Source organism: Callorhinus ursinus, unplaced genomic scaffold, assembly GCF_003265705.2.
Source record: "Callorhinus ursinus isolate GAN/ISIS: 27379988/994484 unplaced genomic scaffold, GSC_fseal_2.0 scaffold41, whole genome shotgun sequence".
NCBI lineage: Eukaryota > Metazoa > Chordata > Mammalia > Carnivora > Otariidae > Callorhinus > Callorhinus ursinus.
The window spans coordinates 12352280-12373717 of record NW_027397103.1 but is presented as its reverse complement, the minus strand read 5'-3'; the positions used below and the strand labels follow the sequence as shown (position 1 = coordinate 12373717).

General features: G+C 49.7%; 1 protein-coding gene and 1 long non-coding RNA gene across 4 annotated transcripts in view; one reads left to right on the top strand and one right to left on the bottom strand.

Annotated features, from left to right (window-relative positions):
• The first annotated feature begins 13298 nt into the window (after positions 1–13298).
• RILPL1 (Rab interacting lysosomal protein like 1) overlaps positions 13299–21438 on the top strand; it is a 41043-nt gene continuing 32903 nt past the window's right edge. For 2 of the 3 annotated variants that reach the window (XM_073881264.1, XM_073881265.1), the window contains exons 1-2: positions 13299–14241; positions 20749–20899. In XM_073881264.1, coding sequence (XP_073737365.1) covers positions 13933–14241; positions 20749–20899 — 460 coding nt within the window. In that variant the 5' untranslated portion in view covers positions 13299–13932. The remainder of the gene's footprint in view (positions 14242–20748; positions 20900–21438) is intronic. The other variant, XM_025889682.2, reaches the window with a different exon arrangement.
• LOC112837420 (uncharacterized) lies at positions 14230–17702 on the bottom strand. The gene is made up of 3 exons (XR_003211720.2): positions 17554–17702; positions 16766–16877; positions 14230–16643 (listed from the first exon to the last, which is right to left on the bottom strand). It is a non-coding gene; the product is annotated as an uncharacterized lncRNA (long non-coding RNA).

Below are 21438 nucleotides of genomic sequence, written 5' to 3'. Positions count from 1 at the left end.
TACAACGTGGATGGACCTTGAAGAGAGGAGGCTCAAGCTGGTCCCAAAAGACCAAATATTCTATGGTTCCATTTACATGAAATATCCAAAATACTGAAGTCCACGGAAACCGAGAGTAGATTAGTGGTCACCTCGGGCTGTGGTGCGGAGGAGGGAGGAAACAGGGAGTCACTGCTCATGGGGTTTCCATTTGGAGCGATGATAATGTTCTGGAACTTGACAGTGGTGATGGTTGCATGTTATCTGTGAATATACTGAAAATCATGGAACTGTTCCCTGTAAATGGGTGGATTTTCATGACATGTGAACTATATCTCAATAAAGCTGTTTAAGACAAACATACACACAGGGAAGCTTTCATCCTCTGAGGTGTCATCTAGAAATAGCCGAGAGAGGAGAACAGTGCCTGCCATCCAGGAGCTGGCCTGGCATGGTCAGCTGGCCTCTGCGCTCTCCCATAAATAATAGTTTCACAGAACATCAACATCAGACAAGGCCACCTTGTGACATGGTGAAATAAGACAAAACATGAGCATGGTCCAGGCCATGAAATACCAAACATCTCCCTCTCTTGGCTAAAAGGAGTAACAGCTGCTTCTTGACCAATTACAGCCTCTCCCTGGCTCTAGTCTGTCCTCTGTCTAGGTAAGATTTAAGGGCTCCAGTCATAGGATTATCCCTGCTTCCTGACAGCATGCGCTAAACTCCTCAATCCTTAAATTTTCCCCAGAATCACCCAACCAAAGCCCAAACCCTACGTATAGTTCTTTCTAATGCCCCGACGTTCTCCTCCTGAGACACCCCACAGTCCCCTCCGGGGTGTGCGTTCTCCCGCACTGCAGTGACTATTAAATCCACCTGGCTTAACCACTAGTGTGTTCTTGGTGCTCTTTGGCTGGAGGACATTGACATTTTCCAAACTTCTGCTTTTTATGTATGTATTTGACACCAAAGACAGCGCAAAGGGAGCACAGAGGTCAATAACATGCTCTCTGGCTGTGGACAGACCTGGCCTGAACCTCAGTTCATCCACTTACTGTGTGACCTGTGGCAAGTTAATTCACCTCTCTGAGCCTCGGTTTCCTCTGCTACAAAATCATGTCGTACTTCTGCTCAAAAACCCTAGTGACTCCCAAAATCATTCCCTGGGGGCCCCGCCCTCCATGCTGGCTGTCTACTAGGGCACTTCCCTTGCAAAGCCAATCAAGCCCGCAGACCCCCTTGCCGGCCCTGCACCCTGCACCGTGCCCCGCACACTCCTGATTCAAAGCCTCGGCACTTCCTGTTTCCTCTGCCTGAAACCACCTTCCCCCCTGTTTTCTCCTGGCTTCCTCCCTCACTTTAGCCAAGTCTCGGCTTCAATGTCACCTCCTGAAGAAAACCGGCCCCCCCCAATTTCACCATCCTCTAAGGCAATCCTTCTCAACTTGGGTGAGCAGCAGAATCACCCAGAGACATTGGTAAAATCACAAAGGCCCAGCCTGTTCTACTTCCCACAGGAAGGGAAAACAGCACGACCATTTGGGAAAACAGCTAAGTGTTTCTTGAAAAAATTAAACATACACTTAACAGGGCACCTGGGTGGCTCAGTCGGTTAAGCGTCTGCCTTCAGCTCAGGTCATGATCCCGGGGTCCTGGGATGGAGCCCCGTATCGGGCTCCTTGCTCAGCGGGGAGTCTGCTTCTCCTTCTGCCTCCTCCTGCTTGTGTGCTCTCTCTCTCTCTCTCTCTGTCAAATAAATAAACAAAATCTTTTTTTATTTTTTTAAGATTATATTTATTTATTTGAGAGAGAGAGAATGAGAGACAGAGCACATGAGAGGGAGGAGGGTCAGAGGGAGAAGCAGACTCCCCACCGAGCAGAGAACCCGATGTGGGACTCGATCCCGGAACTCCAGGATCATGACCTGAGCTGAAGGCAGTCGCTCAACCAACTGAGCCACCCAGGCACCCCATAAATAAAATCTTTAAAAAAACAAAACAAAACAAAAACACCATTATACTGAGGAAAGAAGCTGGACCCCAAAAAAGTGCATCCAGCTTCCCTCCTGTGATGGATGATTTTGAGTAGAGAATATGGACATTTCTGGGGGCATAAACCTAGACGTGGAACTGCTGGGTCACAGGGCAGGTGTCTGTTCAGATTTAGTAGACATGGCCTCTTTTCCAAAGTGATTTCCACAAGTACTCTTTAACAGCATTGTCTGAGGGTTTTGGCCTTGGCAAATCTGAAACCTGGAAAGGGCCTCGTGTCCTTGAAAAGTGGAGAATAAAGGGGCACCTGGGTGGCGGCTCAGATGGTTAAGCTTCTGACTTCAGCTCAGGTCATGATCTCAGGGGTCCTGGGATCACGCTCTGTGCTCAGCAGGGAGTCTGTTTGTCCTTCTCCCCTCCCCCTGATCCTGCTGTCTCTCAAATGAATAAATAAAATCTTAAAAAAAAAAAAAGAAATGTGGAGAATAAAGAAGGGCTAGGCACCCCTTGCCCCAGCCCCCAAAGAACAATGGAAATCATGCAAAGGATTTAAGTCAGAAAATGGCACAGGCAAAATTGCCTTTTAGAAAGATGCAGGACTGCAGGGGGTAACCACCAGCACACGCCACGCACCCAGGGGTCTGCCATGGTGAGCTGTGGCCTCCAGCCTCCCTCCGTACCCCCGATTTGTAGGCAGGAATGGGGGCGCTGAGCAGATGAGGATGCAACATGTTTTGGCCACTCACTTCTCGTCAAGTTGAAAACACCAAAAATTGTGTCCATTTGTACAGCAACGTTGTTTAAAAGAGCACAAACCAGAAAATCCTGCCAATGTCTATCAAGGGAGAAATGATCAGGTAAATTACAGTACATCCATAAACCAAAAAACTATACAATCATTTTTTTAAAAAAACGAAGCAGGTATTACCTATCAAGAAAAAAAAAAGACTGAGGAATGGCTAAAATCAAAAATACAATAAACGACAGGTGTCGGCGAGGATATGGAGAAAAAGGAACGCCCATGCACTGTTGGTGGGAATGCAGACTGGTGCAGCCGCTGTGAAAGACAGTATGGAGTTTCCTCAAAAAGTTAAAAATAGAACTACCTTATGATCCAGCAATTGCACTAATGACTATTACCCAAAGAATACAAGAACACTAATTCAAAAGATATATGCACCCCTATGTTTATTGTAGCATTATTTACAATAGCCAAGATATGGAAGCAGCCCCAGAGTCCATCAATTGATGAATGAATAAAGGAGATGTGGTATAAATATACAATGGAATATTGCTCAGCCATAAAAAAAAAAAGGAAATCTTGCTGTTTGCAACAACATGAATAGATCTACAGGATATAACGCTAAGTGAAATAAGTCAGTCAAAGAAGACAAATACCATATGATTTCATTCATATGTGGAATTTAAGTAACAAAACAAATGAACAAAGGAAAAAAAAGACAAACCAAAAAACAGACTCTTTAACTATGGAGACCAAACTGATGATTACGGGGGGCGGGGCGCAATGGGGGAAATACGTGATGAGGATTAAGAATGCACTTATCATGCTGAGCACTCAGTAATGTATAAAATTGTTGAATCACTATGTTGTACACCAGAAACTACCATAAAGCTGTATGTTAACTGTGCTGCAATCAAAATTAAAACAAAATAAAACAAAACACAAAATTAGAACTTATGCTACTAAAATATATATGTCATGAGCTAAAACCTATTGGGATTCAGATTTATTTGTAAAAATAACAATAGTAATAAATAAGGGGCGCCCAGGGGCACCTGGGTGGCTCAGTCGTTAAGCGTCTGCCTTCGGCTCAGGTCATGATCTCAGGGTCCTGGGATCGAGTCCCGCATCGGGCTCCCTGCTCGGCAGAGAGCCTGCTTCTCCCTCTCCCACTGCCTCTCCCCCTGTGTATTCTTTCTCTCTCTCTCTCTCTCTCTGACAAATAAATAAATAAAATCTTTTTTTAAAAAATAAAAATAAATAAATAAGGGGCACCTGGCTGGCTCAGTCAGTAGAGTGCCTGACTCTTGATCTCAGGGTTGTGAGTTCAAGGCCCGAGTTGGGTGTGGAGCCTACTTAAAAAAGAAGAAGAAGGAGAAGTGGAAGAAGAAGAAGAAGAAGGTGGGTCTATATATGCTGAGCTGGCAAGATAATTACAGGGTATTATGAAGTGAATAAAACAAATCGCATACTAATATATATGTCATGCTTCCATTTAAAAAGTAAATGCATGTTTAGATAAATGTAATGTGCATATTCTCAGGGGGAAAATCAGGAAGAACCTGGAGCAAAGTGTCAACAGTAGTTACCTGGGAGGGGAAATGAAATGGGGGGAATTCTACTAAGTACATAATTTTGTCAATGTTGGAATGGTGGGTATGACAGACCCAGCTCTGTTCAACCCACCCGGGATACTTGCCTTGCTTCCCAGCACAAGCAGCATCAGCCACTGCTCACGCTGTTCCCACGGTTGCAAAGCTGTGCACAGTGTGACAGCCCCCTCAGCTCCTAACATTTCTGATGGCCTCAGATGCTCACACAGACAAAGGTTGTCATTGCCTCAGCACCCAGGACCCACCTGACTGGAGGGGGTCCGCCTAGAAATGGGGGGAGGTTAATGCCCCATAGGGAGGAGTCAAGAGAGACAGACACACAGGATCGGGCAGATAAGTAGCTCACTGTCCCCCGTGTACCCCCACCCCGTATGCCCAGTACTACACTCCATGGGATGGACAGTAGGAGAGCCTGTGGTTTCATCCCAGGAGAGGGACATCCCAGGAGACTGAGTGACCAGCTTGAGTGTTTTTGCGAAGCCAGCCCAACCTTGGTAATATTCCACCTTGAATCTGTTCTCCCTCCTTTTCTGCCTTACTTCTCTTCTCTCACTCTTGCTTCTCTGGTACCGTACCCTCCAACAAAGCATTAGCTCCTAATCTTTGCCTCAAGCTCTGTTTCGAAGGAACCCATACAAAGGCAATAGGTGGTTTTACGCTTGGTTAATATTTTTTCTTTAAACATTTTCTTTAATTTTTTTAAAGTTTTTTTTATTTGAGAGAGAGAGAGAGAGCACACAAGCAAGGGGGGAGGGGCAGAGGGAGAAGCAGACTCCCCGTTGAGCAGGGAGCCCGATGTGGGGCTCAATTCCGGGACCCTGAGATCATGACCTGAACCGAAGGCAGACGCTTAACCGAATGAGCCACCCAGGCGCCCCAACATTTTGTTTAATTAAAAGCCCAAGCATTGGATGAGACCCCTGAAGCAAAGAAACACAACCAGGTCACTTTAACATGATAGAAAATCTACCCAGACTAGCATTTCCAGGTAACCTCCCTTCAGGTAGAAATAGGTATTAAAATTCAGAGAGGTGCTAAATGCACTTTAAAGAATCTTGTTGCTTGGGTTTGATCATCCTGTTTTCCAAGATGGATCTGGGGAGCCTGAGTATAAACTCCTATCCAATGCCCTTGGAGGGAGGTCGACTATCAAGCAGAATCAATGCAGAACAGACCGTGAGTCTCATGTGACATCACCAGGGCTTAGACACAAGGGTGACATCAGAATTGTCCATGATCATCTCAAGTCCCTCAAAGAAGGAGGAGGGGAACGAGGGATGAGAAGCCAGAACAGCAACCATGGGAAGTCAGGAGGGTGATGTGGGTGGGAGAGGGGGTGTGAGGCTCTTTCAGGTTGTCAGCCCTTGGGATCGAGCTCAAGGAGCAGGGCAAGTAAAGCAGAGTTCTGTGGGAGACCACTCAGACTCCCCCAAAATAGGAATACTCATAAAACAGTAGTCTGTCCTAGTCAGCGTGGGTTGTTATAACAAAAATACCATAGATTGGGTTCTTTGTCAACACCAGAAATTTATTTCTCACAGTTCTGAAGTCTGGCAGTCCAAGATTAAGATTCTGGCAGATTGGGGTCGGGTGAGAACCCCCTTCCCTTGTTCCTAGATTTCACAAGGCGGAAGGGCAAGGGAACACTCAGGTCTCTTTTATAAAGGCACTAATAACACCTAATAGCATCACCTTGGGGGGGGCAGGATTTCAATACATGAACTTGGGGGGACACAGGCATTTGGTCCATTGCACTGTCTACGGCAGCAGGACAGGGAAGCTATACTCAACTGTCCCCGAGTTGCCTCTCGAGCCCTAGTGTGGTTTCTCAGGACCCTGTGGCCTGATTTTCCAGGAAGCAGTGACTTCTCCTTCCACATAATCACTGCTTCTCTCTGCCATGTGCCCAGCCCAACGGACTCACAGAGAGAGGAAACGTCTGCCCCTACCTGTGGGTGGTCCCCAGCACCCACTCGCCCTCCCTCCCCACTCCAGATCTGTTCCTCTTAGTGGCATTGGATCTCTCTTGTCCCACCTATGGCTGAAGCACAAGCAAGCTAATACTTTGTCATTCCTTTTATTTTATTATTATTATTTTTTTAATTAAGCTCTTGGCCTTAGGTGGGGCTTGACCTCACAACCCCAAGATCAAGAGTCACATGCTCTACTGACTGAGCCAGCCGGGCGTCCCACTTTGCTACTCTTTTAGCCCCCAGTCTGCTTTCTTCTAAAATCTGTTTTCTTATGAAAATTCTCTAATAATACAGAAGGAGGGAGAACGTATAATGAACTTCCATGTACCCAGCTTCAACAATTATTAACAGAATGGGCGGTCTTCACTGCAACCACATTTCCAACCATCCCACCCTCCTAGTGGGCTATTTTAGAGCCATTCACGTTGTACCATTTTATTCATAGATAGTTCAATAGGCCCATAGTCTTTAAATTCCGAGTTATTGAGAGGGGATTTGGGTGCTGAGCAGATGGACAGAGGAAAGGGCCCTCGAGTGACCTGGAACGCCCTGGTGTTTCCCAGCCATTCAGCTCTGGCCCACATTTGCACCCCTGCCTCAGCGAGAGTCGTGTGTTGTTTCCTGCTCAGCATCTGAGCTGCCTTTCCAAGTGTGGGCAGGGCAGTCCATCCCCGGGTGACTCCTGGTGAAAGTAGAATTCTTTTTTTTTGACAGAGCGAGACACAGCAAGAGAGGGAACACAAGCAGGGGGAGTGGGAGAGGGAGAAGCAGGCTTCCCATGGAGCAGGGAGCCCGATACGGGGCTCAATTCCTGGACTCTGGGATCATGACCTGAGCCGAAGGCAGGCGCTTAACGACTGAGCCACTCAGGTGCCCTGAAAGTAGAATTCTGTTCCTTCTACAGGAGCTGAAAAAGTTAAATGTTGTCCTTCCCTGATCTCCGGGCACGAGCTGTGACACCAGCTCATCCCCTTGGATGCTCTCACCAGAGATTTGAGTTTGGAGATGCACTGTGGCACACAGGAGACCTCAAGGAATAGCAGGTGGCAGGTGTTTATGTGTGAGATAAAGTAGACATAGATCAGACTATGAAAGTCTGGGTCAGCCACGGTAAGGGCTCTGGGCTTTATTGTAGCCTGGCATTGACGCCTGGCGGGATAAAATGCAAACTTCCTGTACATTTGTACATTTACAAACTTACTGGCTGTGCAAAATTTCTGCTGTGCAGAAAAGAGATTAGAAGGGAGAAGAGGGGCGCCTGGGTGGCTCAGTCAGCTGAGTGTCCGACTCTTCATTTTGGCTCAGGTTGTGATCTCAGGGTCGTGAAATCGAGCCCCGCATCAGGCTCCACACCAAGCATGGAGCCTGTTTGAGATTCTCTCCCTCTCTTTCCCTCTGCCCACCCCCCACACTCTCTCAAAAATAAATAAATAAAATCTTTGGAAAAAAGAATTGAAGGGACTTGGTGGCCCTAATTCCTAATTCTTCTCATAGCTCCTCACACCACAGCCAGACGTCAGCTTTGATTTCATGATGCCATTGCTCGGAATGGGATGTTTCAGTGGTAACAAGAGTAGCACTACCTGGACAATAAGAATAGCAACAGCTAATGTTAATGTAGCCCTTACCATGAGCCAGCCTCTGTTCTAAACATTTTACATATCTTCACTCATTTAATCTCCACAAACATCCTAGAGGGAGATGGGATTGACACTATTCCCATTTTACCGATGACAAAACTGAGACAAAGAGTCAGAGGCAATGACTTGCTGGATATCACGTAACATCCCCACTACATCCGATATGAACTTGACCCCACAGTCAATCAATCCCTGGTGCCCTCTTTAACTTCATTCCACACTGTTCCCCGTCCAGTCCCGTGTCAGTCTGCTGACTCACACACAAACAGAGCCTGTTCCTCCCCTGGGCCTCACATACATGGTTTGTGGCTTTCTCTTCTTCCCTCCCATAGCGTCTGATTCCACTTATCTGAAATGTCCAGAAGAAGCAAATCCACAGACAGAAAGCAGGCTTTGGAGGGTGCAGGGCTGCCCGCCTCACCTGGCCCGCAGAAAGTGCCAATGGCTGTGAGGTCCCTGGCCAGATAAAGCCCTTTGCCCTTTTCCTTCCTATCCTCCTCTGGAGCCTGGTTCATCTCCCACAAACAAGGAGTTCGCCGAGGAGGAAACGTTTCTGTGAAGTGATCTGAGCTTCCAGAAGAAAATTACCATTTTTCCACAGGCAAAACAACAGGGAAGGTAGAAACACTCCAGAAGTCCGCCGATGGATGAATGGATACACGGAATGTGGTCCATCGGTACAATGGGAGATTATTAGGCTACGAAGAGGAATTACATCCGGCCACAACACGGATAAACCTTCAAAACATTATGCTGAGTGAAAGAAGCCAGGCACAAAAGGCCACACGGTATATGAAATGTTCAGAACAGACACATCTATGGACCCAGAAAGCCGACGAGTGGCTGCCAGGGGCCAGGGGCAGGAGGGAGTGGAGACAGACTGCTAATGGGAACAAGGTTTTGGGGGGAGGTCGTTGAGAATGTTTTGAAATTAGAGAGCGGTGAAGGCTACAGATCCCTGTAAACATACTAAGAACCGCTGGATTGTACCCATTGAAAAAGGTGGACATTATTGCATGTGATTCATATCTAAATAAACATTAAAAATGAGTCCATCTGGGGCGCCTGGGTGGCTCAGGCAGTTAAGCGTCTGCCTTCAGCCCAGGTTATGATCCCAGGGTCCTGGGATCGAGTCCCACATCGGGCTCCTTGCTCAGCAGGGCACCTGCTTCTCCCTCTCTCTCCCTCTGCTTGTGCTCTCTCTGTCAAGTAAATAAAATCTTTAAAAAAATAATAAAATAAAATATTTATAGTTGAAAAAATACAGTGGGTGTGACTCTTTTTCCAAATGAATTGTGCTAACACACCTGGTTTCTGGGACACACTAATTTCTTGATTCTCCTCTCTTTTTTCAACCCTTTCTTGCTCTATCTGAAATCAGTTTATTTTTGATTTTACTTGTTTCCTTCTGTTCCCCACAAGAGCAGCAATCCTGTCTTTTGCATATTGCCACATCCCACAGGGTTAGCATAGTACCTGGCATATATGAAGAGCTAAATACTTATTGAATGAATGAATGTCAATATAGGTCTTATCATTGCTCTGGTCCTGAGTCCCAGGTCCACATTTCTGATTGTGAACTAGACAGCGACGTCTACACCCAGACCAAATATCTCCTCCAGTTATCTTCAACGATGATGGTGATGATGATAGAAACTAACTGTTCTATAGCACTGGGTGAGGCCAGCACATACGTTGATTCATTTAATAATAACAATTACCCTCTATGATCCCACTTAACAGAGTGGGAAGTTGAGGCCCCGAAAGGTCATTTGGTTTGCCCAAGCTCACACACCTGGTCAGTGACTGCACCGGGGTTAGAGCACAGAGAGGCTCTGGAAGCTTACCCACCAGACTTGCCTGCCTCTCCTTACTTAAGACTAGTCATTCTCCTAAGCACTTGGGCTCACCATTTGGGGTTACCTCAGACTTCTGTCTCCCTCCTCCTCCCCACCCTTTCCTGCCCTGGTCTTAAGGTCAGGCTTCAGGCCGGCTCTCCAGATCCTCGATCATTGTCCCTCTCAGCCAATGATGCTAATTACATCTTTGCTGCCTTGAGGGCAAAACTGCCCCAATCTGGGCATTCATTATTTATTCCTTCGTTCAACATGGGCACCCACCGGGTTCAGCTCCATCCCTCCCAGCTGTGGGACCTTAAGCAAGTTAATTACCTCCTGCAGTGGGTTGAATGGTGCCACCCTGCCCCAAAAGATACTTCCTTGTCTCAATCACGGAACCAGAGATGTTCTTTGGAAAAAAGAGTCTTTGCATATGTGATTAAGTTAAGGATCTTGATGTCCATCGACAGGTGAATGGATAAAGAAGATGTGGTATATATACACAATGGAATATTATGCAGCCATCAAAAGGAATGAGAGCTTGCCATTTGCAACGACGTGGATGGAACTGGAGGGTGTTATGCTGAGTGAAATAAGTCAATCAGAGAAAGACATGTATCATATGACCTCACTGATATGAGGAATTCTTAATCTCAGGAACAAACTGAGGGTTGCTGGAGTGGTCGGGGGTGGGAGGGATGGGGTGGCTGGGTGATAGACATTGGGGAAGATATGTGCTACGGTGAGCGCTGTGAATTGTGTAAGACTGCTGAATCACAGATCTGTACTTCTGAAACAAATAACGCAACATATTTTAAGAAAAAAGAAAAAGAAGAAGATAGCAGGAGAGGAAGAATGAAGGGGAGTAAGTCAGAGGGGGAGACGAACCAGGAGAGATGATGGACTCTGAAAAACAAACTGAGGTTTCTAGAGGGGAGGAGGGTAGGGGGATGGGTTAGCCTGGTGATGGGTATTAAAGAGGGCACATTCTGCATGGAGCACTGGGTGTTATGGGCAACGGTGAGTCGTGGAACACTATACCAAAACAAAATATGTAATATATGGTGATTGACATAACAATAAAAAAAATTTTTAAAAAAAGTTAAGGATCTTGAGATTAGATCATCATGGATTGTGCAGATGGGCTCTAAATCCAATGACAGGTGTTCTTTTTTTTAATATTTTATTTTTTTTAAGATTTTATTTATTTATTTGACAGAGAGAGACACAGCGAGAGAGGGAACACAAGCAGGGGGAGTGGGAGAGGGAGAAGCAGGCTTCCCTCCGAGCAGGGAGCCCGATGCGGGGCTCGATCCTAGGACCCTGGGATCATGACCTGAGCCGAAGGCAGACGCCCAACGACTGAGCCACCCAGGTGCCCCTTTTTTTAATATTTTATTTATTTGAGAGAGAGAATGAGATAGAGAGAGAGAGCATGAGAGGGGGGAGGGTCAGAGGGAGAAGCGGACCCCCTGCTGAGCAGGGAGCCCGATGTGGGACTCGATCCCGGGACCCCAGGATCGTGACCTGAGCCGAAGGCAGTCACTTAACCAACTGAGCCACCCAGGTGCCCCCCAATGACAGGGGTTCTTACAAGAGACACAAAAGAGAAGATACACATGGAGAAGGCCACCTGAAGACAAAGGCAGAGCCTGGAGTGATGTGGCCACAAACTAAGGATCCCCGAGTCTGGAAGACACAAGGCAGGATACTCCCAAGAGTTTTCAGAGCGAGCCCAGTCCTGCCAACACCTTGATTCCAGACTTCCGGCCTCCTGAACTGTCAGAGAATACGTTTCTATAGTTTTAAGTCACCAAGTTTGTAGCAACTTGGTATATTAGCTACAGGAAGCGAATGCCCCTATTTCTCACTGGCCTTGATTTAGGATGGGGATAATCACATGTCCACCTCATTAGGTTGCTGTGCACAGATCTGACCTCTGGTTTTAGCACTTACCAGCTGCTCAGCCTTGGGCAAGCTATTTGAGCACTCCATGACTCAGTTTCCTCATTTGTAAAAGTGGGATAATAATACTTTTTTAGGATGTGGTGACGCAGCTGTTCTCAAACCTTCCGGTCTCAGAGAGCCTTCTCCAAGGGCACTCTCAAAAACTATTGAAGACTCTAAAGAGATTTCATTAAGTGTGTTCTATCTATGGATATCTACTGTAACTAGAAATTTAAACTGATTTTTTTAAAATACTGATTAATTCAAAAGCAGATACATGACATTTTAACATGCATATTTTTAATACAAGTAACTATGCTCCCAAACAAAACACTGAAAACAGTGGCGTTGTTTTGCATTTTTGCAAATCTCCTTAATGTCTAGCTCATTGGAAGAGGGCAGGATCCTCACATCTGCTTCTGCACGGTTCAATCTTACTGTGAGATGCTGTTCTGCGTTAAATATGCCAAGAACATCTTGCCTCATATTGATATAAAGCTGGCAAAAGGGACCACCTCACGGAGACCCTCTGGGTATTGGAGACCCCCAGTGGTCATTAGGCCACGCTCTGAGAACCAATAGAGTACAGATTAAATGAGGCAATATTTATTCGTAAAGCACTTAGAATTAAATACGAAATAGATGTCCAATACATTTTCAACTTAATTTTTTTTTAAATCAGTATGTGCCAGGTTGGTGGGGGTTTTAGGGCTATAAGGGCGTTACAGTATTTTTTAATGCCTTCAAGGAGCTCCCAGTCTCATGGGGGAGGCGTCTGCGTAACCACACGGTTAAAACTCAAGCGTGCGAGGGGCAGTTCCGTGGGAGAAGGCAGCGGGCTGTGGGAATGCAGAGGAGGGTCCCTAAGCCCTGCGTGGCGCATGGGAAGGGTGGGAGGACTTGGTGGGTTCTGGAAAGACTCTGCTGGGGGCGGGGTGTCGGATGGACTAGGGCATTTAGCCAAGTCAAAAGGACAGGGGGCTTGGACAAGAAAACTCGCGGTGCCGAGATCCAAACCCCGGCCTCACCTCCTCTGTGAAGCGGTGTTTATGTCACAAGGAACTGCTAAAGGACGTGGCTCTGCGGGCGGGGCAGCCCGGCTTCGGGGGCAGGGGACCCCCCCACCCTTCCTCGTGCCCCTCTCGGGCGCCTGTACTGGAGCGCAGGGCCCGGCGCCACCAGGTCCGCCTGTGACCGGGTCTGCGGGCTGGGGGGTGGTGGGGTGGGGTGGGGTGGGGTGGGGGTGCGGGGGCGGTGGTCCTCGCTCTCTCCCCAGCATGGGCCCCATCCCCGAGTCCACCTCGCGACCCCTCCATTCCTCTCCAACGCAGAGGCTGCCCCTCCGCTCGGCGAAGCGTCCAGAGACCAGCGTCCGCCCCACCACCCACCGCCTCCGCCCCCGCCCCCTCCCCTCCGGGCTAGCCTCGACCCCTCCCCGGCGGGAGTGGGAGAGGAGGAGCCAGGACCGGGCCGGAGCAGGGGGCGGCGCGACCGGACGCACCGGGGGGGGGGGGGCGGCGAGGAGGAAGGTCCGGCGGGGGTGGGGGGTGCCGCCTAGTCTGCGGGTCGCGGTGCGGGGCCCGCGGGCACCCGGGCGCCCTCGGGCGGCGGAAGCCGGGCGCGCCCCTCGCCAGGCCGGGATCGGGGCGGGGCGCGCGGCAGCCACGCGGGGGGAGCCGGTCAGCCGGTCTCGCCGCCGCCACCAAAGTTTCCTGGAGGAGCCGCGGCCACCCTTCCTTCTCCGGCCCCGGGCGCAGGGGCGACCCTCGGGCGAGAACTGTTTCCGAGGGCGACGGGGCCCCCTCTCCATCTAGACCCCGCGCCTCCATTGCGCCCAACTCGGATTCCCAACTTGGGAGGCGCCGCGGGCCTGCGCACGCGCGCCTTCCTCCCCGCTGCCGCCGCCGCCGCCGCCGCCGCCTCCTCCGCCTCCGCCTCCGCCTCCTCCTCCTCCGCCGGGGAGCAGGCTCCGGGCCGAGCCGCGCGCCGAGACTCGCCCCCCGCGCGCAGCCCTCCGGCTCGCGGTCCGCCGTCCCCGCCCATGCGGACGCGGGCCGGCCGCCCGGTGCGCCCTCGCCAGAGGACCAGCTGAGCGCGGACCGCCGGCGGCGGCGCGAGGTGGGCCCGGCCCGGCGCTGCCCTCGACAGCGGCAAGTTTGGGAGTTGCACTAGTTTGCGGGGTGGGGGAGAGGCCGGGCGGGGCGCCATGGAGGAGGACCGGGGGTCGTCGTTGGCGGCCGAGTCGGCGCTGGAGAAGAACGTGGCGGAGCTGACCGTCATGGACGTGTACGACATCGCGTCGCTCGTGGGCCACGAGTTCGAGCGGGTCATCGACCAGCACGGCTGCGAGGCCATCGCGCGCCTCATGCCCAAGGTCGTGCGTGTCCTGGAGATCCTGGAGGTTCTGGTCAGCCGCCACCACGTCGCGCCTGAGCTGGACGAGCTGCGCCTGGAGCTGGACCGCCTGCGACTGGAGAGGATGGACCGCATCGAGAAGGAGCGCAAGCACCAGAAGGTGGGCAGCGAGCGGCCTCAATATGCCCATCCGGGGAATGGGGCCGCTGGGACCAAAGGGCCCTTCAGCGTCGGGCAGCTTAGGTGCACGCTGTGTGTATGCAGGGACTAGATGAGAAGGGACCCGACTGGCTGAAAGACGAAGGGAGGGAGGCCCCTGGCCCTCTTTTGTCCAGCCAGCACCACCTGTCATATACCGTTTCAGAGATTAAGGGCAGTTCTTCGGAGTCAGACCTGAGTTCCAGTCCCACTTTTACCATGTAATAGCGGTGTGACCTTGGTTAAGTTACTCAACCTCTCTGTGCTTTACTTCCTCGCATGTCAAATAGTGATAGTAGTAAGACCCACCTTATAAGAATTAAGTGGGATATATCTAGTGTTTAGATAATATTATTTTCCAGAAATGAAATAAGCCCTCTGCCCTTCAGTGTTACCCAAGAAGATCTGACATCAAGCCCCTCTGCTTCTCACCCCAAAACCCCCCAAAGCAAAGGGGATATGACCTCCAGCCAGGGAGCTCATTGACCCCCCAATCTCTGGGATTCTATTTGCAAATTGTTTCCCAGGGTTTCTTCTAGTTTATTAATCTGAAGTGCTTTCCCCTCCTTGGTTTTATCTTTAATCTTCACAGAACTCTGCAAGGCAGGTACTATCTTCATTTTACAGATGAAGAAAATTGGTGGGGGGGGGGATTTGTCCCACGTTAGTGCTGAGAGAATCCCAGCCCCAATGGAGGTAACTCTAGTGCTTCTTCCCTGATTTGGGCTTGGACATGGTTTGGGGCAGCTTTAAAGCTAAGCCTCTGCTCTATGAACAAGAATCCCTCCAGGAACGTGAATCAGGGCCTCCCTACTGGGCTGGGAGTCTAGACAAAGTGCCTGGGGAAAAGGAAGTGGGAGATGTGTGGTTTCCTGCCCCAACCTCAGCGCAAGGAAGATTCTGTCAGACCCTTTGGACAGAGAATAGGAGGAAACGCCTTTCCTTGGAGGAATCAGGGTGCCTGAGTGGGCTCCGGCTTGCTGTGTGGCCTCAGGAAATACACTTGGCCTCTCTGAACCTCCCTGGCAAGCCATAACCTATTGTGTTTCAAGGAAAATAGCCCCATCGGTGGCTGTGTCTTAATCTGGGCGCAGAACTGTGAGTGGCTAAGAGCACTAGTGTTTGCGAGGTTTAAAGGTGTTTGTCCTCACAGGTCCCTATGCCCTGAGGTCAGGAAGGAAACTCAAGCTCCCAAGTGTTAGGCAACATTTCCAAGATCACACTGAGAGCTTGAAAATGCCCCGGCCCTGTAATTAATGTCAAGTTCCCCAGAGCAGGGACTTTGGAGCTAGATGGCCTGGTTTTAAACCCTGCCATGATGTGATCTTAGGCAAGTCACCTCGCTTCTCTGTGCCTGTTTCCTCAGCTGTAAAATGGGGATGATAATAGCACACATCTCATGGGGTTGTGGTGGAAAGGGTTGGTTAACTTATATAAAGTGTTTGGGACAGAGCCTGGCCCATTGTGAGGGCCTTAAAAGTGTTAACTGTTGTCCTTAGGCCTGGAGAGGCTTTCAGTGAGGTGTTCATAGAGACCCTACCCCCATCTCCGGCACCCCTCCTCCGAGTCCAGACCCTCACCGCCCCATCTCTTAGAGAGTTGGGGGAAGGGATCTTTGAAATCCTATCATGTGGCTGCCTCTTATTAACTGGGGCCTAGGAGCTTAGCCCAGGTCACTCAGAAGTCCTGGCACCTGTGTCCCCACCCTTGGCGTTTGAGTTCTGCAGCAACTGGGCTGGGAGACGCCGTTGGGAGCCATCGGAGGCCACTAGGCCTGGAGTCAGATGGAATTCCCAACCAGCTGCACTTGTCGCTTCTGGAAAACGCTATCAGCCAGGAAGTAAACCCCAGCGTGTTCAGAGCTGGGGCTTTTGTTGTAAACACTGAGGATGGTCTCTCATAAATCAGAGGACGAAACCCTTTTCCCATCCCAGCCCGGATCCCCTTTTCTCTGTATTCTTAGGATCAATAGAGACTCATCTGATTTTTTTTTTCTTGTGGTCTCAAAGGCTCTTCACGGTGTTATTTCCACAAAAATCTTCTGAGCGTGTCCTTGGTCTTATCAGTTTGTTCATTCCTCCTTCCTTCCTTTGCCTCGCCCCCCACACTCTTTCTCTCTCAGTATACGTGGCTCCAGTAAAGCATGCACCCGGCCTTCCACCGACCCTTCCCCCAAGCACACCCCCAAACTCAGTCAGTTCTGCTCATCACACAGACTCAGGCCACCGTCTTAACACATTCGATCTGCTTACTCAGTCTGCAACCCTGTGGATGGGCCACGGCGTGCAAGGTGCCTTCCTGGGTGACATGGGCAGTGTAGAGACAGAGGAAGCTGCATCCTCACCTCAGGCAGTGGGTGGGTAACTGGGAAGACAGGAAAAAATACAACTAGGCTTAGAAAGTGATGGCAGATACAGTTGTCTATAATGGTAACAGTGTATGTTGTTCATTTACTCATTCAACCCATGTGTTTATTGAGCACGTACTGTTCTGGGCACTGGGGAGACAGCGGTGACCACAACAGGTGACGTTTTTGCCCTCATGGGCCTGACTTTCTAGTGCAGAGCTGTCCCATAGAAAAATTATGTGGCTTGTCCTCTATTAATAAAAAGACACAGATGAGGTTAATTTTAATAACATATCATATCAAAGCCCACCTATGCAAAATACTATTTCTATATGTAATCAACATAAAGAAATTATTTTTTGTTGAAATCTGATTGATATGATATGTGACACTGTGTTAGTTTTAGCATCATGATTTGATATTTGTGTATATTGTGAAGTGACCACCACAGTAAATTTAGTTACCATCCATCACCTCACAGGGTTACCCTCAAAATTTTTAAAGAAATATTTTGCATTTTTTTCACTATGTCTTTGAAATCTGGTGCATATTTATCCCTTATTGCACGTGCCAGTTCGGTCCAGCCACGTTTCAAGTGCTCAGCAGCCACGTGTGGTTTGTGGCTACTCTGTCAGATGGTGCAATTCTAGTGTGAGGAGATATTTTTTCAAAGTTTTTAAATTTTCAGCTTATGATAAGTGACATGAAGAAAATAAAACAGGGTGATATGAAAGAGACTGGCCAGGATGGGGGTCTAATAGATGGAGCAGTCAGGAAGGCTTCCCAGAGGAGGTAACATCTGAGCTGAGATCTGAATCAAGTGTGGGTGAGGCAGGGTGGGGCGTTCAAGGCAGATGCCACTGCAAGTGCAAAGGCCCTGAGGTAGGAATGGGTGTGTTCGGGGAACACAATGGAGGGGGCACCTACACGGCTCTGTCGGTGAAGCGTCTGCCTTCGGCTCAGGTCATGATCCCAGGGTCCTGGGGCCGAGCCCCAAGTCGGGGTCCCTGCTCAGTGGAGAGTCTGCTTCTCTCTCTCCCTCTGCTGCTCCCCCTGCTTGTTCTCACTTGCTCACTCGCTCTCTCTGTCAAAAAAAACGGTTAAGCGTCTGCCTTCGGCTCAGGTCATGATCCCAGTGCCCTGGGATCGAGTCCCGCATCGGGCTCCCTGCTCAGCAGGGAGCCTGCTTCTCCCTCTGCCTGCAGCTCCCCCTGCTTGTACCCTTGCTCACTATCTCTCGCTCACTCTCTCTCGCCCACGCTCTCTCTCTCTAACAAATAAATAAATAAAATCTTTAAAAAAAACAAAAAACAAAAAACAACAACAACAAAAAAAAGGGAACACAGAGAAGGCCCATGTGGCTAGAACAGAGTGAGTAAGGAATAGAGGTGGGAGGTCAGATCAGGGAGATGCAGGGTTCTGATTATACTGGGCCTCGTAGGCCAGCATATGGAATTTGAAGATGGCAAAGGAAGGAATCAATCAATCAGGGGTGACTTCCTGGAAGAGCCTTTTAGCTGGTATGGGGGCTAGATTAAATTCGCCGTGGTCAGCTCAGAGGCAAGAACCATACCCCCCGCCCACCCCCTTTAGGAAAGGGGGAAAGAAAAAACTCTAGTGGTTAAAGTCTGTATTCATCTCCTATTGCTGCCTAACAAGTTACCACAACTTACTGGCTGAAAGTAACACGAATTTATTATGATAATGCAGAGTTGGATATTTATGGGTCATATCAATATGGATAATACTGCATAAAATTCTGGAGGTCAAAAATCACACATGGGTTTCAGTGGGTTAAAATCAAGATGTCAGGAAATTCATTCCTTCTGGCAGCTCTAGGGGAGAATCCACTTCCTTGCCTTTTCCAGCTTCCAGAGGCCACCTGCACGCCTTGCGTTTTGGCCCCTTCCTCTATCCTCACAGCTGGCAGACGACTTCGGATCTCTAACTCTCACCTCTGCTTCTGTCACCACATCGTCTCCCACTCTGACCCCCCTCCCTCCCTCTTTCACTGAGGAGGACCCTTGTGATTACATTGGGCCACCTGGATAACCCAGGAGACTCTCCCCACTCTGGGGAGCCAGATGCGCAGTCAGGTACACCTGACCATTGCCCCCAGGGGCCTCTGTGCTCAGCCTGCGCCAGGTGGGAGCAGAGAGAGAGCGTGGGAGAGCCTGCCTCTGCTTCCAGCCCACACCTGCGCATGGGCAGGCCCCAGGCCCGCTCCCTCAGTCTGCCGTCTGGCCCTGTCCTTCACCTCGCCTGGTGACCTTGAACCAGCTGGGCGAATACTTAGTTATTACCTTTCATTTCCCCACTGCGGCAGGCTTCCTGACAAAGGAGATGGGGATTTAGGGATGTATTTAAAAGATGAACGGAGGCCGTTTATCCGGCCACCTGGGCCGGCTGGTGACAGGCTGTAGGAGGAACAGAAACCAGCAAACACATCTTTAGTACTTTCTGGGTGCTGGGCACTCTTCCAGACATTGACATCAGCTTCATGACAGCCCTCGGAGGTAGATATCACACTATTTTCCACATTTCCAAGGCACCCAAAGGTCAAATAACTTCTCCGGGATCAGCTACTAAGTGGCAGAGACAGGATTCAAACTTGGGTCAACAGGCTCCAGTATCTTTGCTTTTTAAACCAGCACTGTGTCCCTGCAACAGCGATTGTGCTATGTTTAGTTTCTGGTTTTACCAAAGATCTTTTTTTTTTTGGTTACAGCTTTATTGAATATGATTCGCATACCATATAGTTCACCCATTTAAAGTGTCTAATTCAGTGGTTTTTGGTCTATTCAATAGAGTTGTGTAACTTCCACCAGAATCGTTTTTATTTTTTTTTAAGATTTTATTTATTTATTTGAGAGAGAGTGAGAAAGAGAGAGCATGAGCAGGGGGAGAGGGAGAGGGAGAAGCAGGCTTCCCGCAGAGCAGGGAGCCCGACGTGGGGCTCGATCCCAGGACCTTGGGATCAGGACCTGAGCTGAAAGCAAAAGCTTCACCGACAGAGCCACCCAGGAGCCCCCAGAATCAATTTTAGACATTTTCATTACTTGGGAAAGAAAACCCATACCAATGAGTAGTCATTTCTTCCCCCACTGACCCTCCCACCCTGGACAAGTGCCCGTCTGCTTTCTGTGTCTGTGGGTTTCCCTGTTCTGGAGATTTCCATCAGTGGAGTTATACGCTGTGCGGCCTACTTGCACTTAGCATCATGTTTTCAAGGTTGATCCACGCTGTTCATCCGTTGGTGGACATCTGGGTGGTTTCTACATGTTGGCTTTTGCGGATGATGCCGCCGTGAACACTCACATACAGATTTTTATGTGGACATTGTGTTTTCATTTCTCTTGGGCAGATCCTTGGATTGGAATTGCTGGTCACGTGGTAATTGTTTAACTTAATAAGGGGCTGCCAGGCTGTTTCCCACGGTGGCTGTACCAGCGGGGCCTGAGGCTTCCAATTTTTTCATATCCTTGTCAATCCTTCTGTCTGTTTCTTTGATTACAGCCATCCACAAAATGATTTTTAATAGACTAATCCTAGTTATCCACACGTCAGCCCCTTGAATCTTTATATTTGGCTCCCCGGCTAAGGGAAACTGAGGCTCAGAGTTGTAAAGTGCATTGGTTGCCCAAGATCCCTTGAAGAGATGCCAGTATCAGACATACAAGGGGCACTGGGGCCAGCTGGCATCCCCAGCGTCTTTGCAGCCCCTTTGTCCCTTGGAGACAGGTGGGTCCTGACTCAGGGTCTGTCCACAGATCAGGGCCGTGACGTCCCCGGAGAGGTTGGGAATGTCAGGGTCCCCGTGGTGCAGGGCTGCTCATCCGCGTGCTCTCTCTGTCTAGATAGTTACGAGGTACAGTTGCGGCTCTTGAGGCTGTTTTAAACCTGGCCGAATCCTAAAGCACAAATGCAGGCCTTGCCCAGAATAAGGGCACCTTCTGTTTCTTGCAGAGTTGCTGTGTGGACTAGTGGTGGCCCTGTTCTCGGTGTGCCCGCCTTCAGGGGGAGCCCTGGCAGGCCCGAGCCGCTCCCAAGGGTGGGGGGGTGTGGATATGAGGCTGCTGCCTGGGCAGGCTGTGACCCGATGCTGGCTCGTCGCCTTTGCAGGAGCTGGAGCTGGTGGAGGACGTGTGGAGGGGGGAGGCGCAGGACCTCCTTTCTCAGATCGCCCAGCTGCAGGAGGAGAACAAGCAGCTCATGACCAACCTCTCGCACAAAGATACCAGCTTCTCTGAGGAGGAGTTCCAGAAGCATGAAGGTAAGGGGAGGGGCCGTCCTGGGAGGTTGGGAGAAGGCTGCTTCTGCAGTGATCATAGGCACAGGGGATATGCAGTGGACAAGACAAAGCCCTCGTGAAGCTTAGGTGCTAGCGTGGAGGAGCAGGATGATGGCTATGTAAACAGATAGACGGCATGGTTTCGGATGGCGACCAGTGCTCTGGAAGAACCCAAACTGGGGGGTGTGATGGAGGTGTAGGGGGGCAGGGCTTCTTTAGATATAGTGATCAAGGAAGGCCTCTCTGACAAGGTGACATCTGAGCCCTAATGAAGTGATGGAGTGAGCCACGTATCTTGGGAGAGAAGCAAGTTCAAAGGCCCTGGGGCATGAGTTTTATAGAAAGCCAGGGAAGGCCAGTATAACGGGACAAGATGATCGAGGCCAAAGGTGGTTAAAGATGAGGTCAGAGGGGTCAGATCACATACCCCTTAGAGACCAGGGTTTGGATTTTATTCTAAGTGTTCTGGGAAGAGACTGGACTCCTGCCAGAGGCACGCATTGAACAATGAGCAACCCAAG